The sequence below is a fragment of the Aotus nancymaae genome, unplaced genomic scaffold (genome assembly GCF_030222135.1).
Source record: "Aotus nancymaae isolate 86718 unplaced genomic scaffold, 86718_ANA_hifiasm-v0.15.2.pri h1tg000028l, whole genome shotgun sequence".
NCBI lineage: Eukaryota > Metazoa > Chordata > Mammalia > Primates > Aotidae > Aotus > Aotus nancymaae.
The window spans coordinates 37,109,089-37,132,305 of NW_026988441.1; the positions used below are offsets into that span (position 1 = coordinate 37,109,089).

The 23,217-nt window shown below is 51.8% G+C and overlaps 1 protein-coding gene across 4 annotated transcripts in view; it reads right to left on the bottom strand.

The window, feature by feature from the left end:
- ARHGEF18 (Rho/Rac guanine nucleotide exchange factor 18) overlaps positions 1 to 7,683 on the bottom strand; it is a 116,598-nt gene extending 108,915 nt beyond the window's left edge. For 3 of the 4 annotated variants that reach the window (XM_064381994.1, XM_064381996.1, XM_064381995.1), the window contains exon 1: positions 7,321 to 7,683. In XM_064381994.1, the coding sequence (XP_064238064.1) occupies positions 7,321 to 7,612 (292 nt within the window). In that variant the 5' untranslated portion in view covers positions 7,613 to 7,683. Of the gene's footprint in view, positions 1 to 6,480; positions 7,278 to 7,320 lie in introns of those variants that run through there. The other variant, XM_064381997.1, reaches the window with a different exon arrangement.
- Positions 7,684 to 23,217: the final 15,534 nt, after the last annotated feature.

The following is a 23,217-nucleotide window of genomic DNA, read 5'->3' on the forward strand; positions in this document are numbered from 1 at the left end:
CCACACAGCCAATTACAGAACTTAGGAGGGTGACAAAAAGGCCATTCTTCCCTGCTCTCCAGGGCTAAAGGCAGGAGACACACTATTAGGGAGGCACTCTCCCAGGGGAGCTAAGCCAGAGGAGACATGAGGCCTCAGGGAAAGGGGCTCTGCTGGGATGCACGCTGCTCCCCAACCCCTGCTCCTCTCCATGGAGCTGTCCATCAGCTGGGATTCAGGTCCCAGACAGCCTTCTCCACCACCAGCCCCCGTAGCATCAGCCACAAAAGGGTGTAAGAGTCACTGTCAGTTCTCACAGCTCCCTCCCTCACCTGATCGCATATAAATCACAGCCTCAATGGCTTGGGCAGAGACAGGGTGAGCTGAGCAACCACAAGAGGGCAGAACATCATTGGGACCTGGGTCACAGGCAGACACATTGGTGATCCCTGGTGGGTACACTGATGCTTCAGGATTGCCATCCACCATTGGATCTAAAAACCCTCCCCAGGCATTCCAGCAGCCCACACTGGCAGCTTTGTTCATCGATCAGAACGCGTCAAAGTGGCCTCAGGCAGAATTGGCTTCAAATCCCAGTTCCTCCAGGGTGTACTTGCTGTGTGACTTTGAGTAAGTCACTCAGCGTCTCTGAGCCCAACTTCATGAGAGCTCAACAGCTAGCAACAACTTCTATCATGATGATTACTCTTCAGTCTCATCCCAGTTCCCAGGCCATCCTCTCTCCCCCTAACCCCAGCCCCTGGGACCCCTGACACTCCCACCTGCTCCCTGACCCCAGCACTGTGTTCGCCATGAGCCTTCAAGGAGAGTCAGTGGGACGAACGAGCTAATGAATCTTCACATTGGCCCCCTCCTTCGTGAAAACTCACTGCTACCTTGAACAAGTACTTGGCTCATGCAGGTGTTGGTGACTGTGACTAACAAATCATGCAGGCTGACCAGGAGGGGCTCATACGGGCAGTGGGGAATGGGGAATGAGGAAACCCACAACGCAATGAGTGCATGACCAGCTCTTATGACATTGTCTGGCACTGCCCTCTCACGCCCTGCGTACCTGGACATCTTCTGGCTATCTTCAAGGGCTAAACTCCTGAGCTTTAAGAAGTGTCTGTTTGATGGCTGGGTGCGGTGGCTTACGCCTGTAATCCCAGCACTTTGGGAGGCTGAGGTGGGCGGACCACAAGGTCAGGAGGTCAAGACCAACCTGGCCAACGTGGTGAAACCCCATCTCTACTAAAAATGCAAAAATTAGCCAGGTGTGGTGGCAGGTGCCTGTAATCCCAGCTACCCAGGAGGCTGAGGCAGGAGAATCATTTGAACCTGGGAGGCGGAAGGTTGCAGTGAACTGAGATAGCGCCATTGCACTCAGCCTGGGCGATAGAGTGAGACTGGGTCTCAGAACAAACAAACAAACAAACAAACAAAAAATAACAAAGAAAAAGTGTCTCTTTGCAACAACAGTTCACTCATGCATTTGATGATAAAATAAAGGGTGTTACCCGTCCCCATAACGATCAACTGAGGCCCGGGGGCCCTGGGGGTTGAGAGAGCCTGCACTGACCTGTGTGTGTGTGTGTGTGTGTGTGTGTGTGTGTGTGTGTGTGTTTGAGGGAGGTGTGTGCCCGAGAGCCTCTAATCCCCTTGTTTTTGTTTCTGCCCTGAGCCTCCTGTCCTGCAGCTGGGCCTGAAACCAACAGCATCTGGGACCCCCAGGAAATCACAGGCTGCCCCTGCGGCTGTTCAGCGCCTGAGTCGAGAGGGCGGCCTTTCTTTCTGCAAATTTACCTCCTGAGACAAGTTCCTGGCTGAGTCTTGGGAGATATTTCCTCCGAAACAAGAGGGACCCCACAAGTCCGCGATAATTCCACGGGGCCCTGGAGAATTGGGGGTCATGGAATCCAAGGCCGGTGCCGGAGGAGTCTGTGCCCCAGCCAAGAAAAAGCTCGAGGGGGGATGCGGGCAGGCGGAATCCCCGCCTGGGTGAATGGCACCCGCGGGTCACTGCCAGCTGCTTACCTCTCTTGAAGGCCCAGCGTTTCAGCCACAGCTTGGAGAAGGCCGGCCAGGAGTGGTTGAGCAACGAGTCAGCCATGGGGGCCATACGTGCGTGTGAGAGCAAGAGTGTGAGCGGGGCTGGGAATCCCTGCCAGGATGGGGCTGCCAGTAAGAGGGGCGGAGACTGCCGCCAAGGACTGCCAGATGCATCAGCTGATGGAAGCTTGGGCTTCAGCATGGGGGCTGGGGTTTCCAGCTCAGAGGCCCAGGGACCCCTGGTTTGAAGAGAAGCCAAGCCCTTTAGCACCCTCTGTCCCCTAAACCCAGTCCTACAGGCCTGTCCCCTTGGCTGGACAACACAGTCCTAGGGGAAAACAAGTATCAGCTGGGTCCCACGGGGAGCCTGGGTGTGCACGGATGCCTGAGTGTTTGTGTGTGTGTGCGTTATCGTCTCGGCGGGTTTCATGATGCATTTATAGGTTGTGTAGAGAGCACGTGTTTTTGCGTTTGTGATTCTGTGTTTGAGGGTTTTGAAATATTAGCTTGTCAGTGTGGGGGTGTATTTGATTATCTAGATAGCTTTAAAAGTGTCTCTGTGATTGTCTCTCTGTGTGTGCCTATGTGTGTTTGAGAATACCCATTGGTATCTGTGGGGTTGGATCTACCTGCTTGACTCATCTGTGTCTGGGGGGATCTGTTTCTAGTATCTGGGAGGTGGTTTTGGTGTCTGCCTGCGTTTATGTTTCTACATATTTGTGTCTTTATCTGTAAGGTTTGTTCTTGGGTTCTTGCCAAGTTTAAAAGGAAGAAACTGAGGCCAATACAAGAAGATCCAATGTGAAGGAATTTATTCAGGCTCCTGGGCGAGGTTCTGCGCTCCGACAGACGGGGCTGAAAAAGTCGCACGGACTCCTCGCAGACGTGGGGTTTTATAGGGAGTGAAGGAGCTCGATTGGTTGTGGGAGAGCAGGGCTACTATTGGGTAAGGTTACAAGCCTTTGTTTGCATACAGGACTTGGCTGCTATTGGTTAGAATTACTCGGCTGCTATTGGCTAGAAAGACTCGGCTGCTATTGGCTAGAAACACTCAGCTGCTATTGGCTAGAATCACAAGACCCTGCTTGCATACTGGGTTCTTTAAGGGAAAGCCAGGCTGTTCTAGAAAGGGAGAGGGGAACATGCCCGAGCTTGTCCGAGCTTTCGGGGGCAGAAAAAGGGGGTGGGGGTGTGCATCCGAGCTCCTGGCGAGGCAATAGGCCTTACATGATCTGTTTCTAGTTTTTTTTTTTTTTTTTTTTTTTTTTTTTAGATGGGATCTGGCTCTGTCACCCGGACTGGAGTGCAGTGGTGTGGTCACAGCTCACTGCAGCCTCCAACTCCTGGCTCCAGGGATCCTCCAGCCTCAGTCTCCTGAGTAGCTAGGACTGCAGGACTACAGGTGTGTATCACCACACTGGCTAAGTTTTGTATTTTGTTTGTAAAGCTGGGGTCTCACTATGTTGCCCAGGCTGGTCTCAAACTCCTGAGAGCAAGCGATCCTCCTGCCGCAGCCTCTCAAAGTGCCAAGATTACAAGCCTGAGCCACACCTTTCTCTCTGTACCCAAGTGTGGGGTGTGGTGTGTGTCAACGAGCCCTCAAATGTGCAGGTGCTGCCCCCTGGTGGTAGAAGCCCCTTTATCTGCATCTTTACTCCTTGTGTCTGAAAAATTCCTGCTTCAAATCCTGGCTTCGAATCCCAGCTCCCCCAGTGTGTACTTGCTGTGTGACTCCCTCCTGCTGTCCTCCAGTCCCTTACATTACTTCCCAGCCCCAAATCACCTCCACTAGTGAGAAGATCAAGAACCCCTCCTTCCTCACCTCCTGGCTGGGTCTCCGGCTTCTCTTCTTAAAGAGTTATCTGCCCTTCTCTCTTTCTTTCTTTGACTCTGCAAGCCACGGAAGCCCTATTTCCACCTTCCTAGCCTTGTAAGTCTCTTTAGGGCTAAATTGGACGTCTCTGACTATTCCCTTCTTGAAATCTTGTGATGCCACAAGCTCTTCCTTCTTCTGTCCGCTCCTTCCAAGTCTCCCTTCCTAACTTGGCTCATCTTCCATCTTACTTTCCCTTTTTTATTTTATTTATTTACTTATTTTGAGACAGACTCTCGCTCTGTCTCCCAGGCTGGAGTGCAGTGGCACAATCTCAGCTCACTGCAGCCTCTGCTTCCCAGGTTCAAGTAATTCTCCTGCCTCAGCCTCCTGAGTAGCTGGGACTACAGGTGCGCACCACCACGCGTGCCTACGTTTCTTTTCTTTTCTTTCTTCCCTCCCCACCCCCAAAAGAAAGGAAACCTAGGAAAGTGAGAAGGACGTAATGCAATGCTTCTCTCTCACGAACAAGTTGTTGATTTGAACACAGCTCTTGAGTGACTGGGAAGCAGACCAGAAAAAGCCTGAGAAGCTGAGTGTAGCTCTTAGCAATCTTAAGTTGGGGAAATGAATATTGGGATTCAGGGCCCACAAAGAGGAGGTGATTGAGACCCCTAAAAGACTACAGCCTGGGAGCAAGGAGGGACCAGACATAGACTAGCCCTCACCGAGACCAAAATCCATCTTCAAGTCAGCGTAGCCATAATCAGAGTAACGTGACCTTCCCTTGCTCTAACTGCCTTCCTAAAGCAAAAGGAAACCCTCTGTGGAGGAGAAAGACATCATGAAGAGGCACAAATGATCTCTAAGGTTTTCACAAACAAGGCCTGCCTGGCATTTAATCCAAGACTACCAGGCATACTAGAAGACAGAACCTCATGACCAAAAAAACAAGAAGCAAAACAGACAATAGCAACAGCCCTACAGGAGCTGAAGATGCTAGAGTTACAAATACAGCAGCCTGGGTGTGGCAGTTTACACAGGTAATCCCAGCACTTTGGGAGGCCAAGGCGGGCAGATCACCTAAGGTCAGGAGTTCGAGACCAGCCTGGACAACATGGTGAAACCCTGTCTCTACTAAAACTACAAAAATTAGCTGGGTGTAGTGGTATGCACTTGTAATCCCAGCTACTCAGGAGGCTGAGACAGGAGAATTGCTTGAACCCACGAGGTGGAGATTGCAGTGAGCCGAGTCTGCACCACTGCACTGCAGCCTGGGTAACTCTGTCTCACTCTGACTCAAAAAAAAAAAAAGAAAAGGAAAGAAAAGAAAATACAGTAGAATGTGATACAGGGCAGGGGTGGGTCGATAATATCCTTAAGGAGTCCACTCTAGCACATGTCCTTAGAGATTGAGGTCCATCATGGGTGTTTGTATGACACAGAATATTTCAGAGGATGGTGGGGACTGCTCAGGAAGGAGGGCTTGGGGACAAGGTCAGAGTATGAAGGCATAGGTGAGGCTGACAATGTTTTCTGATCTATTATATGCCAGACACTGTGCTAAGATCTCACAGACAAAACCTCCTAACAGGCAGGGTGAGGGGGCTCGTGGCTGTAATCCCAGCACTTTGGGGGCCAAAGCAGGTAGATCACCTGAAGTCGGGAGTTCAAGATCAGCCTGGCCAATATGGTGAAACCCCATCTCTACTAAAAATACAAAAATTAGCTGGGCATTGTGGGGTGTGCTTGTAATCTCAGCTACTTGGGTGGCTGAGGCAGGAGAATCGCTTAAACCTGGGAGGCAGAGGTTGCCGTGAGCTGATATTGCACCAATGCACTCCAGCCTGGATGATAGAGCAAGACTCTGTCTCAAACACACACACACACACACACACACACACACACACACACACACACCCCACACCACAAACTCATAACAGCCTTTTTACAGATGAGCAAACGAAAGCTCAGAGCAGTTAAGTCACTTGCCCAAGGCCACGTAGAGGCCAGGGAACTGGGATTTGAACGCCCAGCTGTCCAACACAGTCACCACGTCATCTACCCAGTATTGAGCACCAGCATATGTCCATCCCTGGCCGCGGGCTGGAGGATGGCCAGGGAGGCATGGGAGACAGCCCAGACCAGGAGCACTGAGGTGTTTGCAATTAGCATTCTACTGGTTCTTCGAGGCACAGCAAAAAGGTTGCCTCTACCAGGAAGCCCTCCCAGAGGGCCTCCCAGTCACAGCAAGGGAGTTTAAACACGGCTGATTATGGGGCAACCCTTCCCTGACCTCCTTTGGTTGTCAAGTTCTTTTCTCAGAACAGCAGGTGACCTGGCCTCGGAGTATCAGCTTCCAGTGTCACTCCCCAGTTCCATCCTCTCAGGCCCCAGCCATCCACTCTGGATTCGATCCCTCCTGGCTCTGGGGCCACCTTCCAGGCCTCAGGGTGCCTGAAGCCTGCCCTGCAGCATTGGGGGCTGGCAGGAAATAACAGACCTGGGTGTGGCCAGCACAAACCGCAGCCTTCCTCCCCCACCCCACCCGGTCCCAGGCAGGCGGTCGTGTGGGCTCCCTAAGAGAGGACCACGAGAGGAGCCGGGGGGTGTCTCCCAAGGGGGAGAACCCCTACCTGAAGGAGGGCTGCCTGGGTGGAAGGTCGTGCTCCCCGGATGTCGTGCTCAGATCAGGGCAAGACCTGTCTCAGAGCCGGTTCTCAGCCATCAGCCTTAAGTATGAGTTTGTTTTGACAGTAGATTCAGAATCTGCATCAAGGAGGTCCGTGGGTGGGTGGCGGGGGGGGCGGGTCCCGGAATCTGTAGTTCAAGATGCAAGGGCACCTGAGGCTTTGCCGCAGCTCCCACATTCTCTGTTCACTCTGTGTCTCCTGGCCTCATGCACGAGGGCCTTGGCTACAAGGAGCTCCATCCTCCTTTCTTTGTTTTTTTTTTTTTTTCTTCTTTTTTTTTTTTTTGAGACTGAGAAGCTCACTACAATCTCCGCCTCCCAGGTTCAAACGATTCTCCTGCCTTGGCCTCCTGAGTAGCTGGGATTACAGGCATCTGCCACCATGCCTGGCTAATTTTTGTATTTTTAGTAGAGACGGGGTTTCACCATGTTGGCCAGGATGGTCTCCAACTCTTGACCTCAAGTGATCTGCCTGCCTTGGCCTCCCAAACTGCTGGGATTACAGGTGTGAGCCACCGCGCCCAGCCTCCATCCTCCTTTCTTACCTAGTGGCCCCTCACGGATCCCGGTCCCCTGGGGCAACCCGTTATGACCACAAATCTCTGCACAATGAACGCGAGGGTCAAAAGCATCCCCCACCCACTCAGGAAGCAAGTTGACAGCAAGGTGGAGAGAGACAGCGATGGTTTGTCGGCTCGCTGTCCCCCAGACTTCCCAGACCCCACTGCCAACCACTCTCTCCCGATGGGTCCATCTCTCTGCACTTCCCAGGATAAGTACTTACCAGATGGAGCTCGGTTCTGCGACCTGCACGCACCCAGCCTGGCTACCAGCTCCTGCATTCCCCATGACCTACAGCCAGGGTTTTGAGCCGGCCCAAGGGAACCGCTGGCTGGGTAGAGGCTGGGATAACCACAGAGTGACCCAACAGCACCCGACTTCCTCTTTCTCAACGGCCTGCCTGCATGCCTGCCACTCGGCTCGCAGCTGCAGGCCAATCCAGGGGTCTGAGAAGAGCACGAGGATAGGGGTTCTAGAGGCAGAGAGCCCTGCTCCCACCCCTCAGCCCTGTGCATGCAGGTGTCTTGGGGAGGAGGGGTGGGGAGTTGAGGAGAGGCCCAGCGTCCTCAACCCCCACCCCAGCAGCTTCCTGTGCACCAACTGCTGAAGAGGAACAGGGTGTGGGGGCCTCACCCAGGCACATGGGTGTATAGACAGCACCATGTGGGGACATGCAAGCCATGTGTGTCCGTAGAGACACAGGCACCCAGACAAACTCCAGCCGGGTGGGTGCACACTGAGATTCGGAAACACGCACGGTTACACTGTTTCGTGGGCTCCGGGAAGCTGGCGGAACAACCTGGCGTGCTGGTAATGTTTAACAACCACCTCTCCAATCTGCGGCCATTGCCGATTCTCCTGGTGTAAATGCTCCCAGCATGGCTGATTTCACCTACCAGTGTGATGCCACTGAGTGTGGAGTTGGTAGGAAATGCTCAGATTTGGCTCTTAAAAAAAAAAACACGTTTATTTTATTTTTAGAGATAGGATCTCATTCTGTCACCCAGGCTGGAGTGCAGTGGTGAAATCATAGCTCACTGCAGCCTCAATCTCCTGGACTCAAATGATCCTTCTGTTTGAGCCTCCTGAGTAGTTGGGATTACAGGCACATGCCACCATGCCAGCTAAGTTTTAATAGATAATTTATGTATTATATATATATATACACTTATATTTAATTATATAAAACTGCACAGCTAAGTTTGTTAAATAGATAATTTATGTATAATTTATATATATACACATTATATATACTTATATATATAATGTGTATATATATATACCTACATATAATTTTTTATGTATAATTTTTCTGTTGAGACAGGCTTTCACTCTGTCATCCAGCCTGGATTGCAGTGGCATGATTTTGGTTCACTGCAACCTCCATCCCCTGGGCTGAAGTGATCCTCCCACCTCAGCCTCCTGAGTAGCTGGGACCAGAGGCACACATCACCATGCCTGGCTATTCGTATATGTGTGTATTTTTAGTAGAGACAGGGTCTCACCATATTGCTTAGGATGGTCTTGAACTCCTGGGCTCAAGCAATCCACCCGCCCTGGCCTCCCAAAGTGCTAGGATTAGAGGCATGAGCCACTGTGCCCAGCCTAAGTTTAGATCTTTTCTTTTTAGTTTTTATTTTTGTAGAGACTCAGGGATCTTACTCTGTTGCCCAGGCTGGTCTTGAACTCATGGGCTCAAGCAATCCTCCCACCTTGGCCTCCCAAAGGGCTGGGATTACAGGTGTGAGCCACAATGCCTGGCCCCATAATCTATGCTTTTGAGGTTGCTTTTGTCTACTGAATCTGTTGGGAGAAATATTGTAGAACGGTGTGCTACTGCACATCTCTTTCTGACTCACGGTTCTGCGGCATCACTTGCAATTGGCTGTGGGGAGAGTATTTTCACCGTGAGAACTGGCAATGCTGTAATTCAGTGCTCTCCACTTGAGAGGTGGTGGTTCAGCGTTTGCCAGCACACCACTGCACAGCGGTGCACACAGCTGGTCTTGGGCTGCTGCACAATCACGCCTCACACATGGTCACACACAGGCACGGGGACTTACAGAGGCAGGTGCAAATGTGCACACCTAGACGTAGGAGCCCCCACACACAGAGGACACCAGACACATACATGTGCACAACAGTGCACAACCGCTCTGCACAACGGGGCTGCAGCTCCTGGAAAACATGAAGCTCAAGGACACACACAAGGAGAGGCAAACACAGACACATGTGCTCACAGGCACAACTTCACACGTGAGCATGCAGTTCCATGTGGACATGCAGAACAGGCATGTAGACACACACAACAAACACCCCAGGACATGCATGTGGACTCACAATCACAGTCAGACAGATCACACACACACACACGAGCAGATGCTGGCCAGGCACAGTGTCTCACACCTGTAATCCCAGCACTTTGGGAGGCCGAGGCAGGTGGATTACCTGAGGTCGGGAGTTTGAGACCAACCTGGCCAACACAGTGAAAATCTGTATCTACTAAATATATAAAAATTAGCCGCATGTGGTGGCACATGCCTGTAATCCCAGCTACTTAGGAAGCTGAGGCAGGAGAATCGCTCGAACTCAGGAGGCGGAGGTTGCAGTGAGCTGAGATTGTGCCACTGCACTCCAGCCTGGGTGACAGAGTGAGACTCCGTCTCAAAAAACAAACAAAAATAAAACAAAACAACAACAATAATGAAAAAGAGCAGATGTTGGCCACCTCTGAGAACACCCATGGAGACCCTGACTTGCACACTGGTTGCCACGGGACCCCACAAAGTCACAAACACACAGACCTGGAAAGCCCTCACCACAAACACTCAGTGACCCATAGCTCCACACTGTCCCCAGGGACAACAGAATCACCCCAACGAGACACAAGGAGACACAGACATACACAGATTTGTACACACCCATTCTGTAACCAACTGATTATTTATTTCATGCAACACGCATTTATTGAGCACCTACTGTATCCCAGGCACTGTGGGAGGTGTGGGATCATGGTGAACAAAACAGACACAAACCCCCTTCACCCTGCAGGAGCTCCAGTCGGGGGAGGCAAACAGTGAATCAATCAGGAAACATACCTAGGAGATAAATTTAGATGCTGTGAATTGCCGAAACAGGAAGTAAACAGCGTGATACAACCGAGTGTGTCGGGGAGGTGTTCGCTTGAGCTGGAAGGTCAGGGAAGGCCATTTGAGCTGAGATGTGTAAGCTCAGAAGAAGTTGGGCATATGAATCAACGTCTAGCTGGGCTCAGTGGCTCACACCTGTAATCCCAGCACTTTGGGAGGCCGAGGCGGGCAGATCACCTGAGGTCAGAAATTTGAGACCAGCCTGGCCAACATGGGGAAACTCCATCTCTACTAAAAATACAAAAATTAGCTGGATGTGGTGGTGGGCGCCTGTAATCATAGCTACTCAGGAGACTGAGGCAGGAGAATCACTTGAACCCGGGAGGTGGAGGCTGCAGTGAGCTGAGATAGTGCTACTGTACCCCAACTTGAGTGACAGAGTGAGACCCGTTCTCAAAAAAAAAAAAAAAAAATCTGGGGGAAAGTTATTCTGGGTAGTAGAGGCCGCCAGGGCCAACGCTTGGAGGCAAGACTGAGCTTGGGGTGTTTGAGGAACAGGAGGAGGCAGTTGTGGCTGGAGCCAGACTGGAGGAGGACCGTCCTGGGACCCAAAGTGCTGGGATTACACCATGTTGGTCAGACTGGTCTTGAACCCTTGACCTCAGGTGATCCACCTGCCCTGGCCTCCCAAAGTGCTGGGATTACAGGTGTGAGCCACCGCGCCTGGTCTTATTTTATTTTTTGTAGAGACAGGGTCTTGCTATATTGCCCAGGCTGATCTCAAACTTGTGGGCTTAAGTATTTCTCCCACCTCAGCCTCCCAGAATGCTGGAATTACAGACATGAGCCACCACTAGAAGGTGTTAAACAAGGGCCTGTGAATCCATTCTGCTTTCCGCTTTAAAAAAGATGCCCTTTTTAGGCTGGGCGTGGTGGCTCATGCCTGTAATCCCAGCACTTTGAGAGGCCAAGGTGGTTGGATCACAAGGTCAGGAGTTTGAGACCAGCCTGGCCAACAGGGTGAAACCTTGTCTCTACTAAAAATACAAAAAAATTAGCGTGGTGTGGTGGCGCACGTCTGTAATCCCAGCTACTCGGGAGACTGAGGCAGGAGAGTCGTTTGAACCTGGGAGGCGGAGGTTGCAGGGAGCCAAGATCGTGCCACTACACTCCAGCCTGGGTGACAGAGGGAGACTTTGGAGGTGGGAGGGGAAGATGCCTCTTCCTTCCAGCCGTAGCTGCTATCATAGAGATGGCCACGAGGGGGCAGCACTTCCCCGTGGCTACTTCTCTGGCCAGGAAGAGACCACAGAAAGAAAAACAGAAAAAAAAAAGACCAGCATGGAAAGCTAAAAGACCAGTATGGAAAGCTAGAAGGCTTACAGGGGCCAGGCAGCAGCGTGAGTTAGTGAGAACCATGGGATGTGAGACACAGGTTTACCCTTCCTTCTACATTTATTTTTTTCTTGTAAAGGAGTGGTCTCACTATGTTGCCCAGGCTGGTCTCAAACGCCTGGCCTCAAGTGATCCTTCCTCCTTGGCCTGCCAAAGTGCTGGGATTACAAATGTGAGCCACCACACCTGATCTCTTCTCGCACGTTTGACAGAGACATGGCATAGCGAAATATTCCTGTGCTGTTGAAAACTACATAATTTCGGATGGATTAAAGATAAAATGTAAAAATAAAGCAATACAGATCATAGAAGAAATTTACAAGGCTTTTTTACAGTTTAGGATTGCAAACATGCTTTATTTGAAATTGTTTTGTGTGTGTGTTTTAACTAAGACAGAAAACCCAGAAGCCATGAAAGAAAACACAGAAATACTTTATACATAAATATATATATATAAATGTGGCTGGTCATAGTGGCCCACGCCTGTAATCCCAGCACTTAGGGGAGGCTGAGGAAGGTGGATCACTTGAGGTCAGGAGTTAGAGACCAGTCTGGCCAACATGGAGAAACCCCGTCTCTACTAAAAATACAAAAATTAACCAGGTGTGGTGGTGTGCGCCTGTAATCGCAGCTACTCAGAAGGCAGGAGAATCACTTGAACTCAGGAGGCAGAGGTTGCAGTGAGCTGAGATCTCACCACTGCACTCCAGCCTGGGTGACAGAGCGAGACTCCATCTCAAAAAAAAAAAAAAAGAGAGAGAGAGAGAGAGAGAGAAAGAAAGGATGTGAACAGGCAAGTCTCAGAAAAGCACAGCCAAGAGCCAAAGAATGATGAAAACACAGTTCCTAGAAGCCCAGAGAGTGCGAATTTCAGTAATAGGGAGCTGTTCACTTCATGTCTAAGAATGTGGCAATAGTGACTTCAGAAAGGAATGTATTGATTATCATCTTGTTGTAGTTGAAATTATATTGGAAATTAGAAAATTTATGAAATTCTACTAGCCTAATTTGTCTATGATTTCTAATACTTTCGTTTGGAGACAGGGTCTCCCTCTGTCACCCAGGCTGGAGGGCAGTGGCGTGATCTCAGCTCACTGTAGCCTCAACCTCTAAGGCTCAAGCGATCTTCCCACCTCAGCCTCTGGCATAGCTGGACAACAGGTGTATGCCACCACACCTGGCTAATTTTATTTTATTTTTTTAGAGACAGGGTCTGACTATGTTGCCCAGGCTGGTCTCAAACTCCTGAGCTCCAGTGATCCTCCTGCTTCAGCCTCCCAAAATGTTAGCATTAAAGGAGTCGAGGCAGAGCGCCCAGCCTGGAGGGAAAGGCTGAAAGGCAGGACAGACGGGGGACGTGAGGTCAGGGGGACGTCCAGGCTGCACCTGCAGCACTTGCGCTTGAGGGGTTCGGAGGTCACTGGAGGACGCTCAGCAGGAGAGGGGCTGTGGCTGAATTGTGTTCCCTGGACTTGGTACTGAACCCTAATCCCAGGACCTGAGAATGTGCCTGCATTTGCAGATAGACCCTTCGAAGCGGTGACCGAGGTAGAATGAGGTCACCGGGGACCCAGATCTAGTCTGACTGGTGTCCTTATAAGAAGAGGTGAGGACGACACAGCTATGCACAGAGGATGAGCCCGTGAGGACACGGGGAGAAGACGGCGTCCGCATGCCCAGGAGAGGCCTCGGGAGGCTTCAGTCTTGCTGGCACCTTGTCGCGGCCTCCACGACAGGAGAGAATCAACATTGCTCTGTTATGGCAGAGCGGGAGAACTCACACAGGGGCCGGAGTCGTGTCATAATGAAGACCCGTGACCCTGCCGTGCTGCAGAAGAGCACGGAGGAGACATCTCCAACAGCACAGGTGAGAAGGGACAAGGCGCGCAGGTGTGGAACGGCGTTCAGAGGGAGCCAGAAGAGCCGGGTGGCGAGCCTGACCGCCCTCTCCAGCTGCCGCCTCTCAGCCGCTGATCCTCTCAGCAGCTGAAGCCAACAGGGCCCAGCTCTGACGCGCCGAGTAGTTTACACGTGTTGAGCTGAAGGCCCCACAGACTCGCCAACCCCATTGTCAGGAAGAAGCACGGAGGTCTAGGCTGGAGGTGCGGTGCAGACCGCGGAGCCGCGGAGCCACCCCCGAACAGGAGGACGGAGCGCTGTGGGGAGAAGAGGCTTCCGGAAGGAGCACTGGAAAGGTGGGAGCCAGGAGGGATGGGAGGGCCGCGGGAGGGAGTTCTTCGGGGCTCAGCTCACCGCAGGGGGAACGGGGGCTGCCCATGGGATTTGGCACCATGGGCAGAGTCCTGGAAGGCCGCTGCGAGGCCCAAACTGTGCAGCCACTCTGTGTGGAGCAGCAGGGGTCCTGTGCCACCCCCACCCAGAGCAGGTCCAGGCTCCTGCGTCCATGAGCCTTGCACAAATTGAGCACAGCGGAGACCCCTGTGGGTCCCCCAGAGACGAGGCTGGACTGAGGAACCACAGGAAGCAGGTGTGTCTGTCTCATAATTTCGGCTGTAAAATGGTCCAAACCCTGTGGTCTACAGCAGCACAGAGAACTCGCTGGCCCTCACCTGTCAGGTGCCGCCTGACACTCACACACATACAGAACCCGCTGGTGCCGCCTGACACTCACAACCCGCTGGTGCCACCTCACACTCACACACAACCCGCTGGTGCCGCCTCACACACACAGAACCCGCCGGTGCCGCCTCACACTCACATAGAACCCGCCGGTGCCGCCTCACACTCACACACACAGAACCCGCCGGTGCCGCCTCACACTCACACAGAACCCGCCGGTGCCGCCTCACACTCACACACACAGAACCCGCCGGTGCCGCCTCACACTCACACACACAGAACCCGCCGGTGCCACCTCACACTCACACACAGAACCCGCCGGTGCCGCCTCACACTCACACACAGAACCCGCCGGTGCCGCCTCACACTCACACACAGAACCCGCCGGTGCCGCCTCACACTCACACACAGAACCCGCCGGTGCCGCCTGACACACACAGAACCCGCCGGTGCCGCCTCACACTCACACACACAGAACCCGCCGGTGCCACCTCACACTCACACACAGAACCCGCCGGTGCCGCCTCACACTCACACACAGAACCCGCCGGTGCCGCCTCACACGCACACACAGAACCCGCCGGTGCCGCCTCACACTCACACACAGAACCCGCCGGTGCCGCCTCACACTCACACACAGAACCCACCGGTGCCGCCTCACACTCACACACACAGAACCCGCCGGTGCCGCCTCACACTCACACACTGAACCCGCCGGTGCCGCCTCACACTCACACACAGAACCCGCCGGTGCCGCCTCACACTCACACACACAGAACCCGCCGGTGCCACCTCACACTCACATAGAACCCGCCGGTGCCGCCTCACACACACAGAACCCGCCGGTGCCACCTCACACACACAGAACCCGCCGGTGCCGCCTCACACTCACACACACAGAACCCGCCGGTGCCACCTCACACTCACATAGAACCCGCCGGTGCCGCCTCACACACACAGAACCCGCCGGTGCCGCCTCACACACACAGAATCCGCCGGTGCCGCCTCACACTCACACACAGAACCCGCCGGTGCCGCCTCACACTCACACACAGAACCCGCCGGTGCCGCCTCACACTCACACACACAGAACCCGCCGGTGCCACCTCACACTCACATAGAACCCGCCGGTGCCGCCTCACACACACAGAACCCGCCGGTGCCGCCTCACACACACAGAACCCGCCGGTGCCGCCTCACACTCACACACACAGAACCCGCCGGTGCCGCCTCACACTCACACACAGAACCCGCCGGTGCCACCTCACACACACAGAACCCGCCGGTGCCGCCTCACACTCACACACACAGAACCCGCTGGTGCCGCCTCACACACACAGAACCCGCCGGTGCCGCCTCACACTCACACACACAGAACCCGCCGGTGCCGCCTCACACTCACATAGAACCCTCCGGTGCCACCTCACACTCACACACAGAACCCGCCGGTGCCGCCTCACACTCACACACACAGAACCCGCCGGTGCCACCTCACACTCACATAGAACCCGCCGGTGCCGCCTCACACACACAGAACCCGCCGGTGCCGCCTCACACACACAGAACCCGCCGGTGCCGCCTCACACTCACACACACAGAACCCGCCGGTGCCGCCTCACACTCACACACAGAACCCGCCGGTGCCACCTCACACACACAGAACCCGCCGGTGCCGCCTCACACTCACACACACAGAACCCGCTGGTGCCGCCTCACACACACAGAACCCGCCGGTGCCGCCTCACACTCACACACACAGAACCCGCCGGTGCCGCCTCACACTCACATAGAACCCTCCGGTGCCACCTCACACTCACACACAGAACCCGCTGGTGCCGCCTCACACACACAGAGAACCCGCTGGCCCTCACCCATGTCGGTGGCCGCCTCACGCTCGCGTGCGCGCGCACACACACACAGAATCCGCCGACCTCACCCGTGTCTGGTGCCATCTGACGCTCGTAGGGCTCAGAAGTGTGAATTGGGTTCTGTAGAGCAGAATCAAACGTCGCATCCTTCTGGAGCCACCCGGGGACTCTGCTCCTCACCTGCTCAAGCTTCTGGTGTCCCTGCCGTGCCTGGTTCCAGACGCATAGCTCCCACCAGGGCCTCCATGGTCCACACCTCCTCCTCTGACTCCAAGCCCCTGCCTTCCTCACGTAAGGACACTGGGGATCACGTTGGACCACTTGGATGATCCCAGATCATCTCCCCACCTCAAAATCCCAAATTTACTCACATCTGCAGAGTCCCTTTTGCTACGTCAAGTACCATGGTCACAGGCCCTGGGGACCAGGATGTGGACGTTTTTGGAGGGCGTTATTCATAGGAGGTTTCACTAAATACTGGTGAAGTGCATGAATGAATGACTCAAGAATGAATGAATGAGGTCTCTGAAACCGGGCCCAGTATAAATGGTGACATCCTTCAGACACTGACCCAAGGGGAACCCATTTCTCTTCCAGGAATATGACAGAAATCCTTGTAGTAAGCCCAGGTTGATCCTGATGACAAGGAGCCAGAACTGGCCGAGGCGGATGGACGCTGTGTGTGGGGTCAGAGTCCACCCTGAAAGCCCAGGTGTGCGGCCCCATGGTCCTCAGTCAGCCCTGCTGCCGAATTCACGTCTCCAGCCCTGTAGCGTGGCATAGGTCAAATTCCAGAAACCCAACAATGACTACATACTGCGGGAGTGGGTCCGAGATGTCCAGGGAATGTGAACGTCTTCCCAGATGCCCAGGAGTTGGCTCTGGTTGTCATGGTGCCCGTTAGAACTTCTCAGAAACTGCCAACCACGATGGTTTCCATGAAGCCCCAAGAAGCCTTCGCCAAAGCTCTGTGTTCCAAACTGAAGCGCGGGTTGTGCAGCACAAAGACCCCATCCCTGTGTCTGCGGTTCAGAGGCGTGTGTTCGGGACTGGGGCATGAGACCCTGTTGTGAGCCTCCACTGCACAAAGATCTTCAGACGCTAAAAACAGGCACAGGTGGAAGTCTCACGTGGCCTCTCCTCGGTGTCTAGACTTGTGTTTTACAGGAAATGAAGAAACACCGCTCAGATACCTAAAGGGTGAAACTAATCTTTGTGATTTTCATCGTCCTTGATTTCTTTGAACTACAGCCAAAGACTTACCGACTTTATCGGCTGTGTGCTAAGCCTGCAGGAGGAGTGGATGAAAGATGGTCGGCAGTGCGCACCGGTGGGAGAAGCTGTGGCAGGGCACAGTCTGCATGGACGAGGGAGACCCAAGCTCTCCTGGCTGCGAGGAGGGAGAAGGCCCGGGTACTGCTGATGATACCAGTGCAGATGTAACTGAAGAAATGCCACCCCTCGAGGGCGATGATGACACATCACATATGGAAGAAGTAGACTAGCTCCAGCTGAGGGATGACTTATCTGTTCAATACAGTTCCTCTAATAATATAGTTTCAAGGATGTTTTTATGTATTTTTCTTAACATTAAAGTCTGTATGGCATGACAACAACTACTTTAAGGGGAAGATAAAGATTTCTGTCGACTTCTAAGCGATGCTGTGATACTTTAGGCAGTAAAGCAGAGCTAGTAATGCTTTTTTAGTTTCACATCATTGGCTTATATTAACAGATCGAGGTAATGTGTGTTGTAAGATGTATGTAACATGTTAACTTTGTGGTCTAAAGTGTTTAGCTATCACGCTGGATTCTTTAGTAGACCAAATCTTGTTATCGAAGTGTTCCCAAGCTATACCTTGATGTTTAGAAGAAAAGTATTTGTTATATCTTGTAGGATCTGCTTTCTGAACTTTTCATCCCCTGTAGCTGCCAATTCTGCATGTACTAGTCCTCCAGATGGAACTCTCCATAGGGCTTGTTTTCCCAAGAAAAGTGTTGTTTGGAGGAGCAGTTGTTAGCCTACCTAAGCATATCATAAGCTGTTCAAAAATAACTCAGAGCCAGTCTTGTGGATGGAAATGTAGTGCTCGAGTTACATTCTGCTTAAAGTTGTAACAAATACAGATGAGTTAAAAGAAGTTAAGAAAAATAAAATAAAGGTGTGAGTCACCACACCTGATTGACTTATAATATTTTCTAAAGTTGAACAGATCTTTCAAGCCATTCTCATGAAATATGTGAAAATAAGGTAATTGGCGGGGCATGGTGGCTCCTGCTTGTGATTGAAGCACTTGGAGAGGCTGAGGCAGAAGGATTGCTTGAGGCAAAGAGTTCAAGACTAACCTGGCCAACATAGGAAGACCCCATCTCTTAAAAAAAAAAAAGTGATTAAAAACATTAAAAAGTGATAACACACACTGCTGGCAGTGATGCAGAGAAAAGCTTACTGGCATATTCTGTCATATAATAAAAACTCTCCTCCTAACAACTGTAGGCCATAAAGTTTCTATCTGAGGCTGCCCCTTATTTGCCTTTGTTGTGTCATCTTGTTTGTGAAGCAGAATTTGGGATTTGCCTTTGATTTCCATCCCAATCTCATGTAAGCAGGAAGTAGAGTCTCATTATCTACAGCGAGTCTAAAGTGAGTCTAAAGCTTCATCTTGTTTTCTAAAACATTAATTATTATTATTATTAGTTTTTGTAGAGATGGGGTCTGTCTATATTGCCCAGGCTGCACTCAAGTGATGTGCCCACTTTGGCCTCCCAAACTGCTGGGATTACAGGCATGAGCCACTGCACCTGGCCCATTTTAACTGTTTCTTACAAAGATTGCACCATTTTGCATTCCCACCAGCAATGTTTGAGAGTTCCAGTTGCTCCATGACTTAGTATTGTCATTTTCTTATTTCAGCCATTCTAATCGGTAGTGGTCTCTCATTGTGTTGGGGCCCTTTATAACATCAGAAAACTTTGATGATGCATCATATGATTGCCACTGTGGCTTTTAATATCCTTGGATGGAGAAGGTGGGCAATAGAGTCTGCAGGGGGTGAGAGTGTAGGGAGTCTGGGTTCAACTCCTGGTTCTGCAAATTGTGTTGCGTGTTCTGTTGGGGAAGCTGCACAGCTGCAATCTGTCTGTGTTGCCGCAGGTCTCTCCTTTGGAATGTGACAACATTCCCATCTCATAGGATTAGATGAGATGATGCAGGTGAAGAGCTCAGAACAGGATGCGACCCACGTAGGCACCACCCAGGTTTTCTCACGGCTTCTTTGCTAAACTCTTTCCAGCTTCAGAACTTTTGCCCTTGAAGTTACCTCTACTCGACACTTCTTCTCCTCCCCCTCCTCTCCCTCTCTATCCTGCCTCCCCCTCCTCCCCCTCCTCCTTCTCCTCCCCCTCCTCCCCCTCCTCCTCCTTCCCCTCCTCTCCCTTCCCCCCTCCCCCTCCTCCTTCTCCTTTTCCTTCTCTTTACCCTTCCCCTTCTCCTTCTCCTTCTTCTCTTTCCTTTTCTTCTTCTTCTTTTTTTTTTTTCTGAAACAGAGTCTCATTCTGTCACCCAGGCTGGAGTGCAGTGGTGCAATCTCAGTTCACTGCAACCTCCACGTCCCAGGTTCAAGCAGTTCTCCCACCTCAACCTCCCAGTAGCTTGGATTACAGGCACACACCACTACGCCCAACTAATTTTTTGTATTTTTAGTAGAGACAGCGTTTCACCATTTTGGTCAGACTGATCTCGAACTCCTGACCTCAGGTGATCTGCCCACCTCAACCTCCCAAAGTGCCGGGATTACAGGTATGAGACACAGCACCTGGCTCGACTATTCTTTATCTTTCTTTTGGTCCTCTCAATTATCTCTCTCTCTTTCTCTCTCTCTCTCTCTGTGTGTGTGTGTGTGTCCGTGTGTATAGGCAAAAAACTTAGGTTAGCTAATTAGGCTGGGCACAGTAGCTCATGCTTGTGATCCCAGCACTTTGGGAGGCTGAGGCAGGAGAATTGCTTTAGCCCGGGAGTTCAAGATCAGCCTGGGAGACATAGTAAGATCCTGTCTCTACAAAAAATTTAGAAATTAGCCAGGTATGGTAGCACCCACCTGTTGACCTAGCTACTCAGGAGACTGCGATGGGAGGATCCTTCAGGCCTGGGAGGTGGAGGCTGCAGTGAGCCATGACTACACTACTGCACTCCAGCCTGGACAATAGAATGAGATCCTGTCTCAAAAGAAAAAGAAAAATAGATCTATGTATATGCAGGAGATGTTACTTATTCAGACAAGTGAGAATACCTAGCACACTTGTGGACTCAGAAATAGGGTTGCCAGATCAAATATAGGAACCTGGATGTCTTATACATTTATCTGTTAAATGTGGCAAGCCTATTCAGGGACTCTTTGTGGTCGCCTCTGTATCCCCAGGGGCTGGTTCCTCAATTCTGATAGTAACACGGGGTTGGGGAGCAGGCTGGGTCCTTTCTTTTCCTCATCCAGCTTGTTGGACCCCAGAGAAACCACAAGGGACTTTAGAGGCTCCAACAGGAAAACCGCATCTTAATATAACCCAAGAACTGAATGTTCTCATAAAGAGAAGCACAGCGTCATTACTTTACGTACTTCCAATGGCAAGATGCGTCCTGACGTGGCTTCTGGTGCTGGTTATGAATCATAAAAGAGGGGTCACCCCTCTCTGAGCACTTTCTATGTGGTTTATTTAATCTCTTACAATCTTTACAACCATCCAGGGAGGAAGGCCCCATCGGACCTACTGGCCCCATTCTGTAGATGAGGAAGCTAAGGCTCAGTGAGGCAAGGCTCTGTGGCACACTGTCCCCCAGAGGCTGCAGCGTGCAGAATCCCTTAGAACATCTGCTTTAGTTAAATGGGTGTTGAACAATGGGTGAGAACGCATAGACCCAGGGAGGGGAACGTCACACACTGGGGTCTGTTGGGGGGTGGGGGGGCTGGGGGAGGGATAGGAGGTGGTGGGAGGATTGGGGAGGGTTAACATTAGGAGAAATACCTGATGTTGGTGATGGGGGGATGGATGCAGCAAACCACCATGGCGTGTGTATACATGTGTAACAAACCTGCACAATCTGCACATCTACCCCAGAACTTAAAGTATACTAAAAAAAGAAAAAGATAAAGATAAAAAGACAGTAATGTGGATTCTTGCAAAATATAGTACTTAAGAAAATTAATTCTTCATCACAAACCCTTGTAGCAGAGCACATGTCCCCATACATATGAGCATTGTACCTAGGGTTGATGCGTTCCTCCTCTTGCTTCCAGGAACGTCCTTCTCTGTCTGTGGAGTAGCTGTACTTTCACCACTTTATTTTCTTAATAAACTCATTTTTACTTTGCACTGCAAAAAAAAAAAAAAAAAAAAAAATCTGCTTTGTTAACGGCATGTCAAGACAGCCTCTGGGAAGCTGTGTTAACCACACTGGCCGAGGGTCCGGGCATCCATATTGCTAACCCTGCCTGTCTGACATTGACCTGGACTCATGCAGATGGTGCAGTGGACAACCTCTCCCCACCACTTGCACCTGCAGAAGACACATCAGGGGACACAGGGCCATGCCCCAGCCATTCCCTTCCCGTCACTGCATTCTTCAACAAGCACAAAGCAATATGGCAGGTGTGATAGTTGGAGCCCAGGTGAGCAGCCCCCGAGCCGCAGACTTGGAAGTCCAAGGAGGCTTCCTTGGGAAGCAGTGCCCAGGAGATACCTGAAGGACATGAGGGACCTGGGACAAGCACAGGGCCACAGGTGATTGTACCCATCCACAGCAAGGAGAACCAAGAGGGAAAGTGGCTATGATGGGGGAAGCGAGAGACAGAGGCCATTGTGTCTTGGTCCAATGGCATAGCTTTAGGTTTCATCCCTAAGGCAGTGGGGAGCCATGGGAGGTTTTATGCAGAGAGGAGGCAAAACCTGACCTTTGTTTCTGATGGGAATGGAAAGAATGGATAGAGGGTATCATCCTGGAAGCTGGCAAGGTGGCAGTGCTGTCACTCAGGAAGACAGGACAGTGGCCCAGGTATAGGAGGGAGAAAAGTGGGTGACGCTGGGGGGAATTCGAGAGGCAAGATGAGCTGGAATTTGTTTAGATACGGGAGGATGGGGAGCAAGGATGCCACCCAGCTCTCAGCCTGCTTCTCCAGCAGACAGGGTCTGGGACATGCTCCAGGGTCAGCACTTTGGACTGACAGCCTCAATTCCCAGCAGTCTATGGGTGTAGTGTCCCTGTCCACTTCCCTCCATTCATCTATTTGCATTTCCTGAGCCTGGAACTTTCCAGTTGCTCCTCTGGTTGCCCTGGAAGGGAGAGGGCTGGGAAGGAGGTCTCCCATCCCAGCAGCTGGCCCGCAAGACAGAGGCTGCCCCGGGCTGACGCTTTTCCTTTTCCTCCAGGTAGCACTGTGCCAGAACATCTGGGAACCCCAGAGGAAGGGGCAGGGTGTCCAGCAGGTGGGCAAGGGGTCATGGCCGTGGGCACCTCTCTTCCCATGCACTCATGGGCTCAGCACCCTGCCAGGCGTCAGCAGGAGAGGGCTCAGGAAGCCCAGGTTGCTGGTGGGGGCTGAGAGCCCATGTCTGGGTCATCTGGACAGGTGTGAGGTTGTCACCCTGGGGGCATGTCTGGCTCCTTCTTAATTTAGTTTCTGCTCACACAGCACCTCCTCAAGGGACTTTGCCTCTCTCGATCTCTCTGCTCCCCTCCACGTCTCCCCCATTTTATTTTCTGAGTTGTCTTTATGTTATTTATTTATTTATTTTTCAGACAGGGTCTCACTCTGTCACCCAGACTGGAGTGCAGTGACACAGTCTCAGCTCACTGCAACCTCCGCCTCCAGGGTTCAAGCAATTCTCCCGCCTCAGTCTCTGGAGCAGCTGGAACTACAGGCTTGTGCCACTGTGTCTAGCTAACTTTTGTGTGTGTGTGTGTGTATATATACACAATTTTTTTTTTTTTTTTTTTTTTTAAGTAGAGACGGGATTTTACCATGTTGGCTAGGCTGGTCTCACACTCCTGGCCTCAAGAGATCTACCCGCCTCGGCCTCTCACAGTGCTGGGACTACAGGTGTGAGCTGCCTTGGGCCAGGCCTAGTTGTATAATAATTTCATTATATATTACATTGCAGTAATAATAGAAATAAAATGCATGGCCAGGTGCGGTG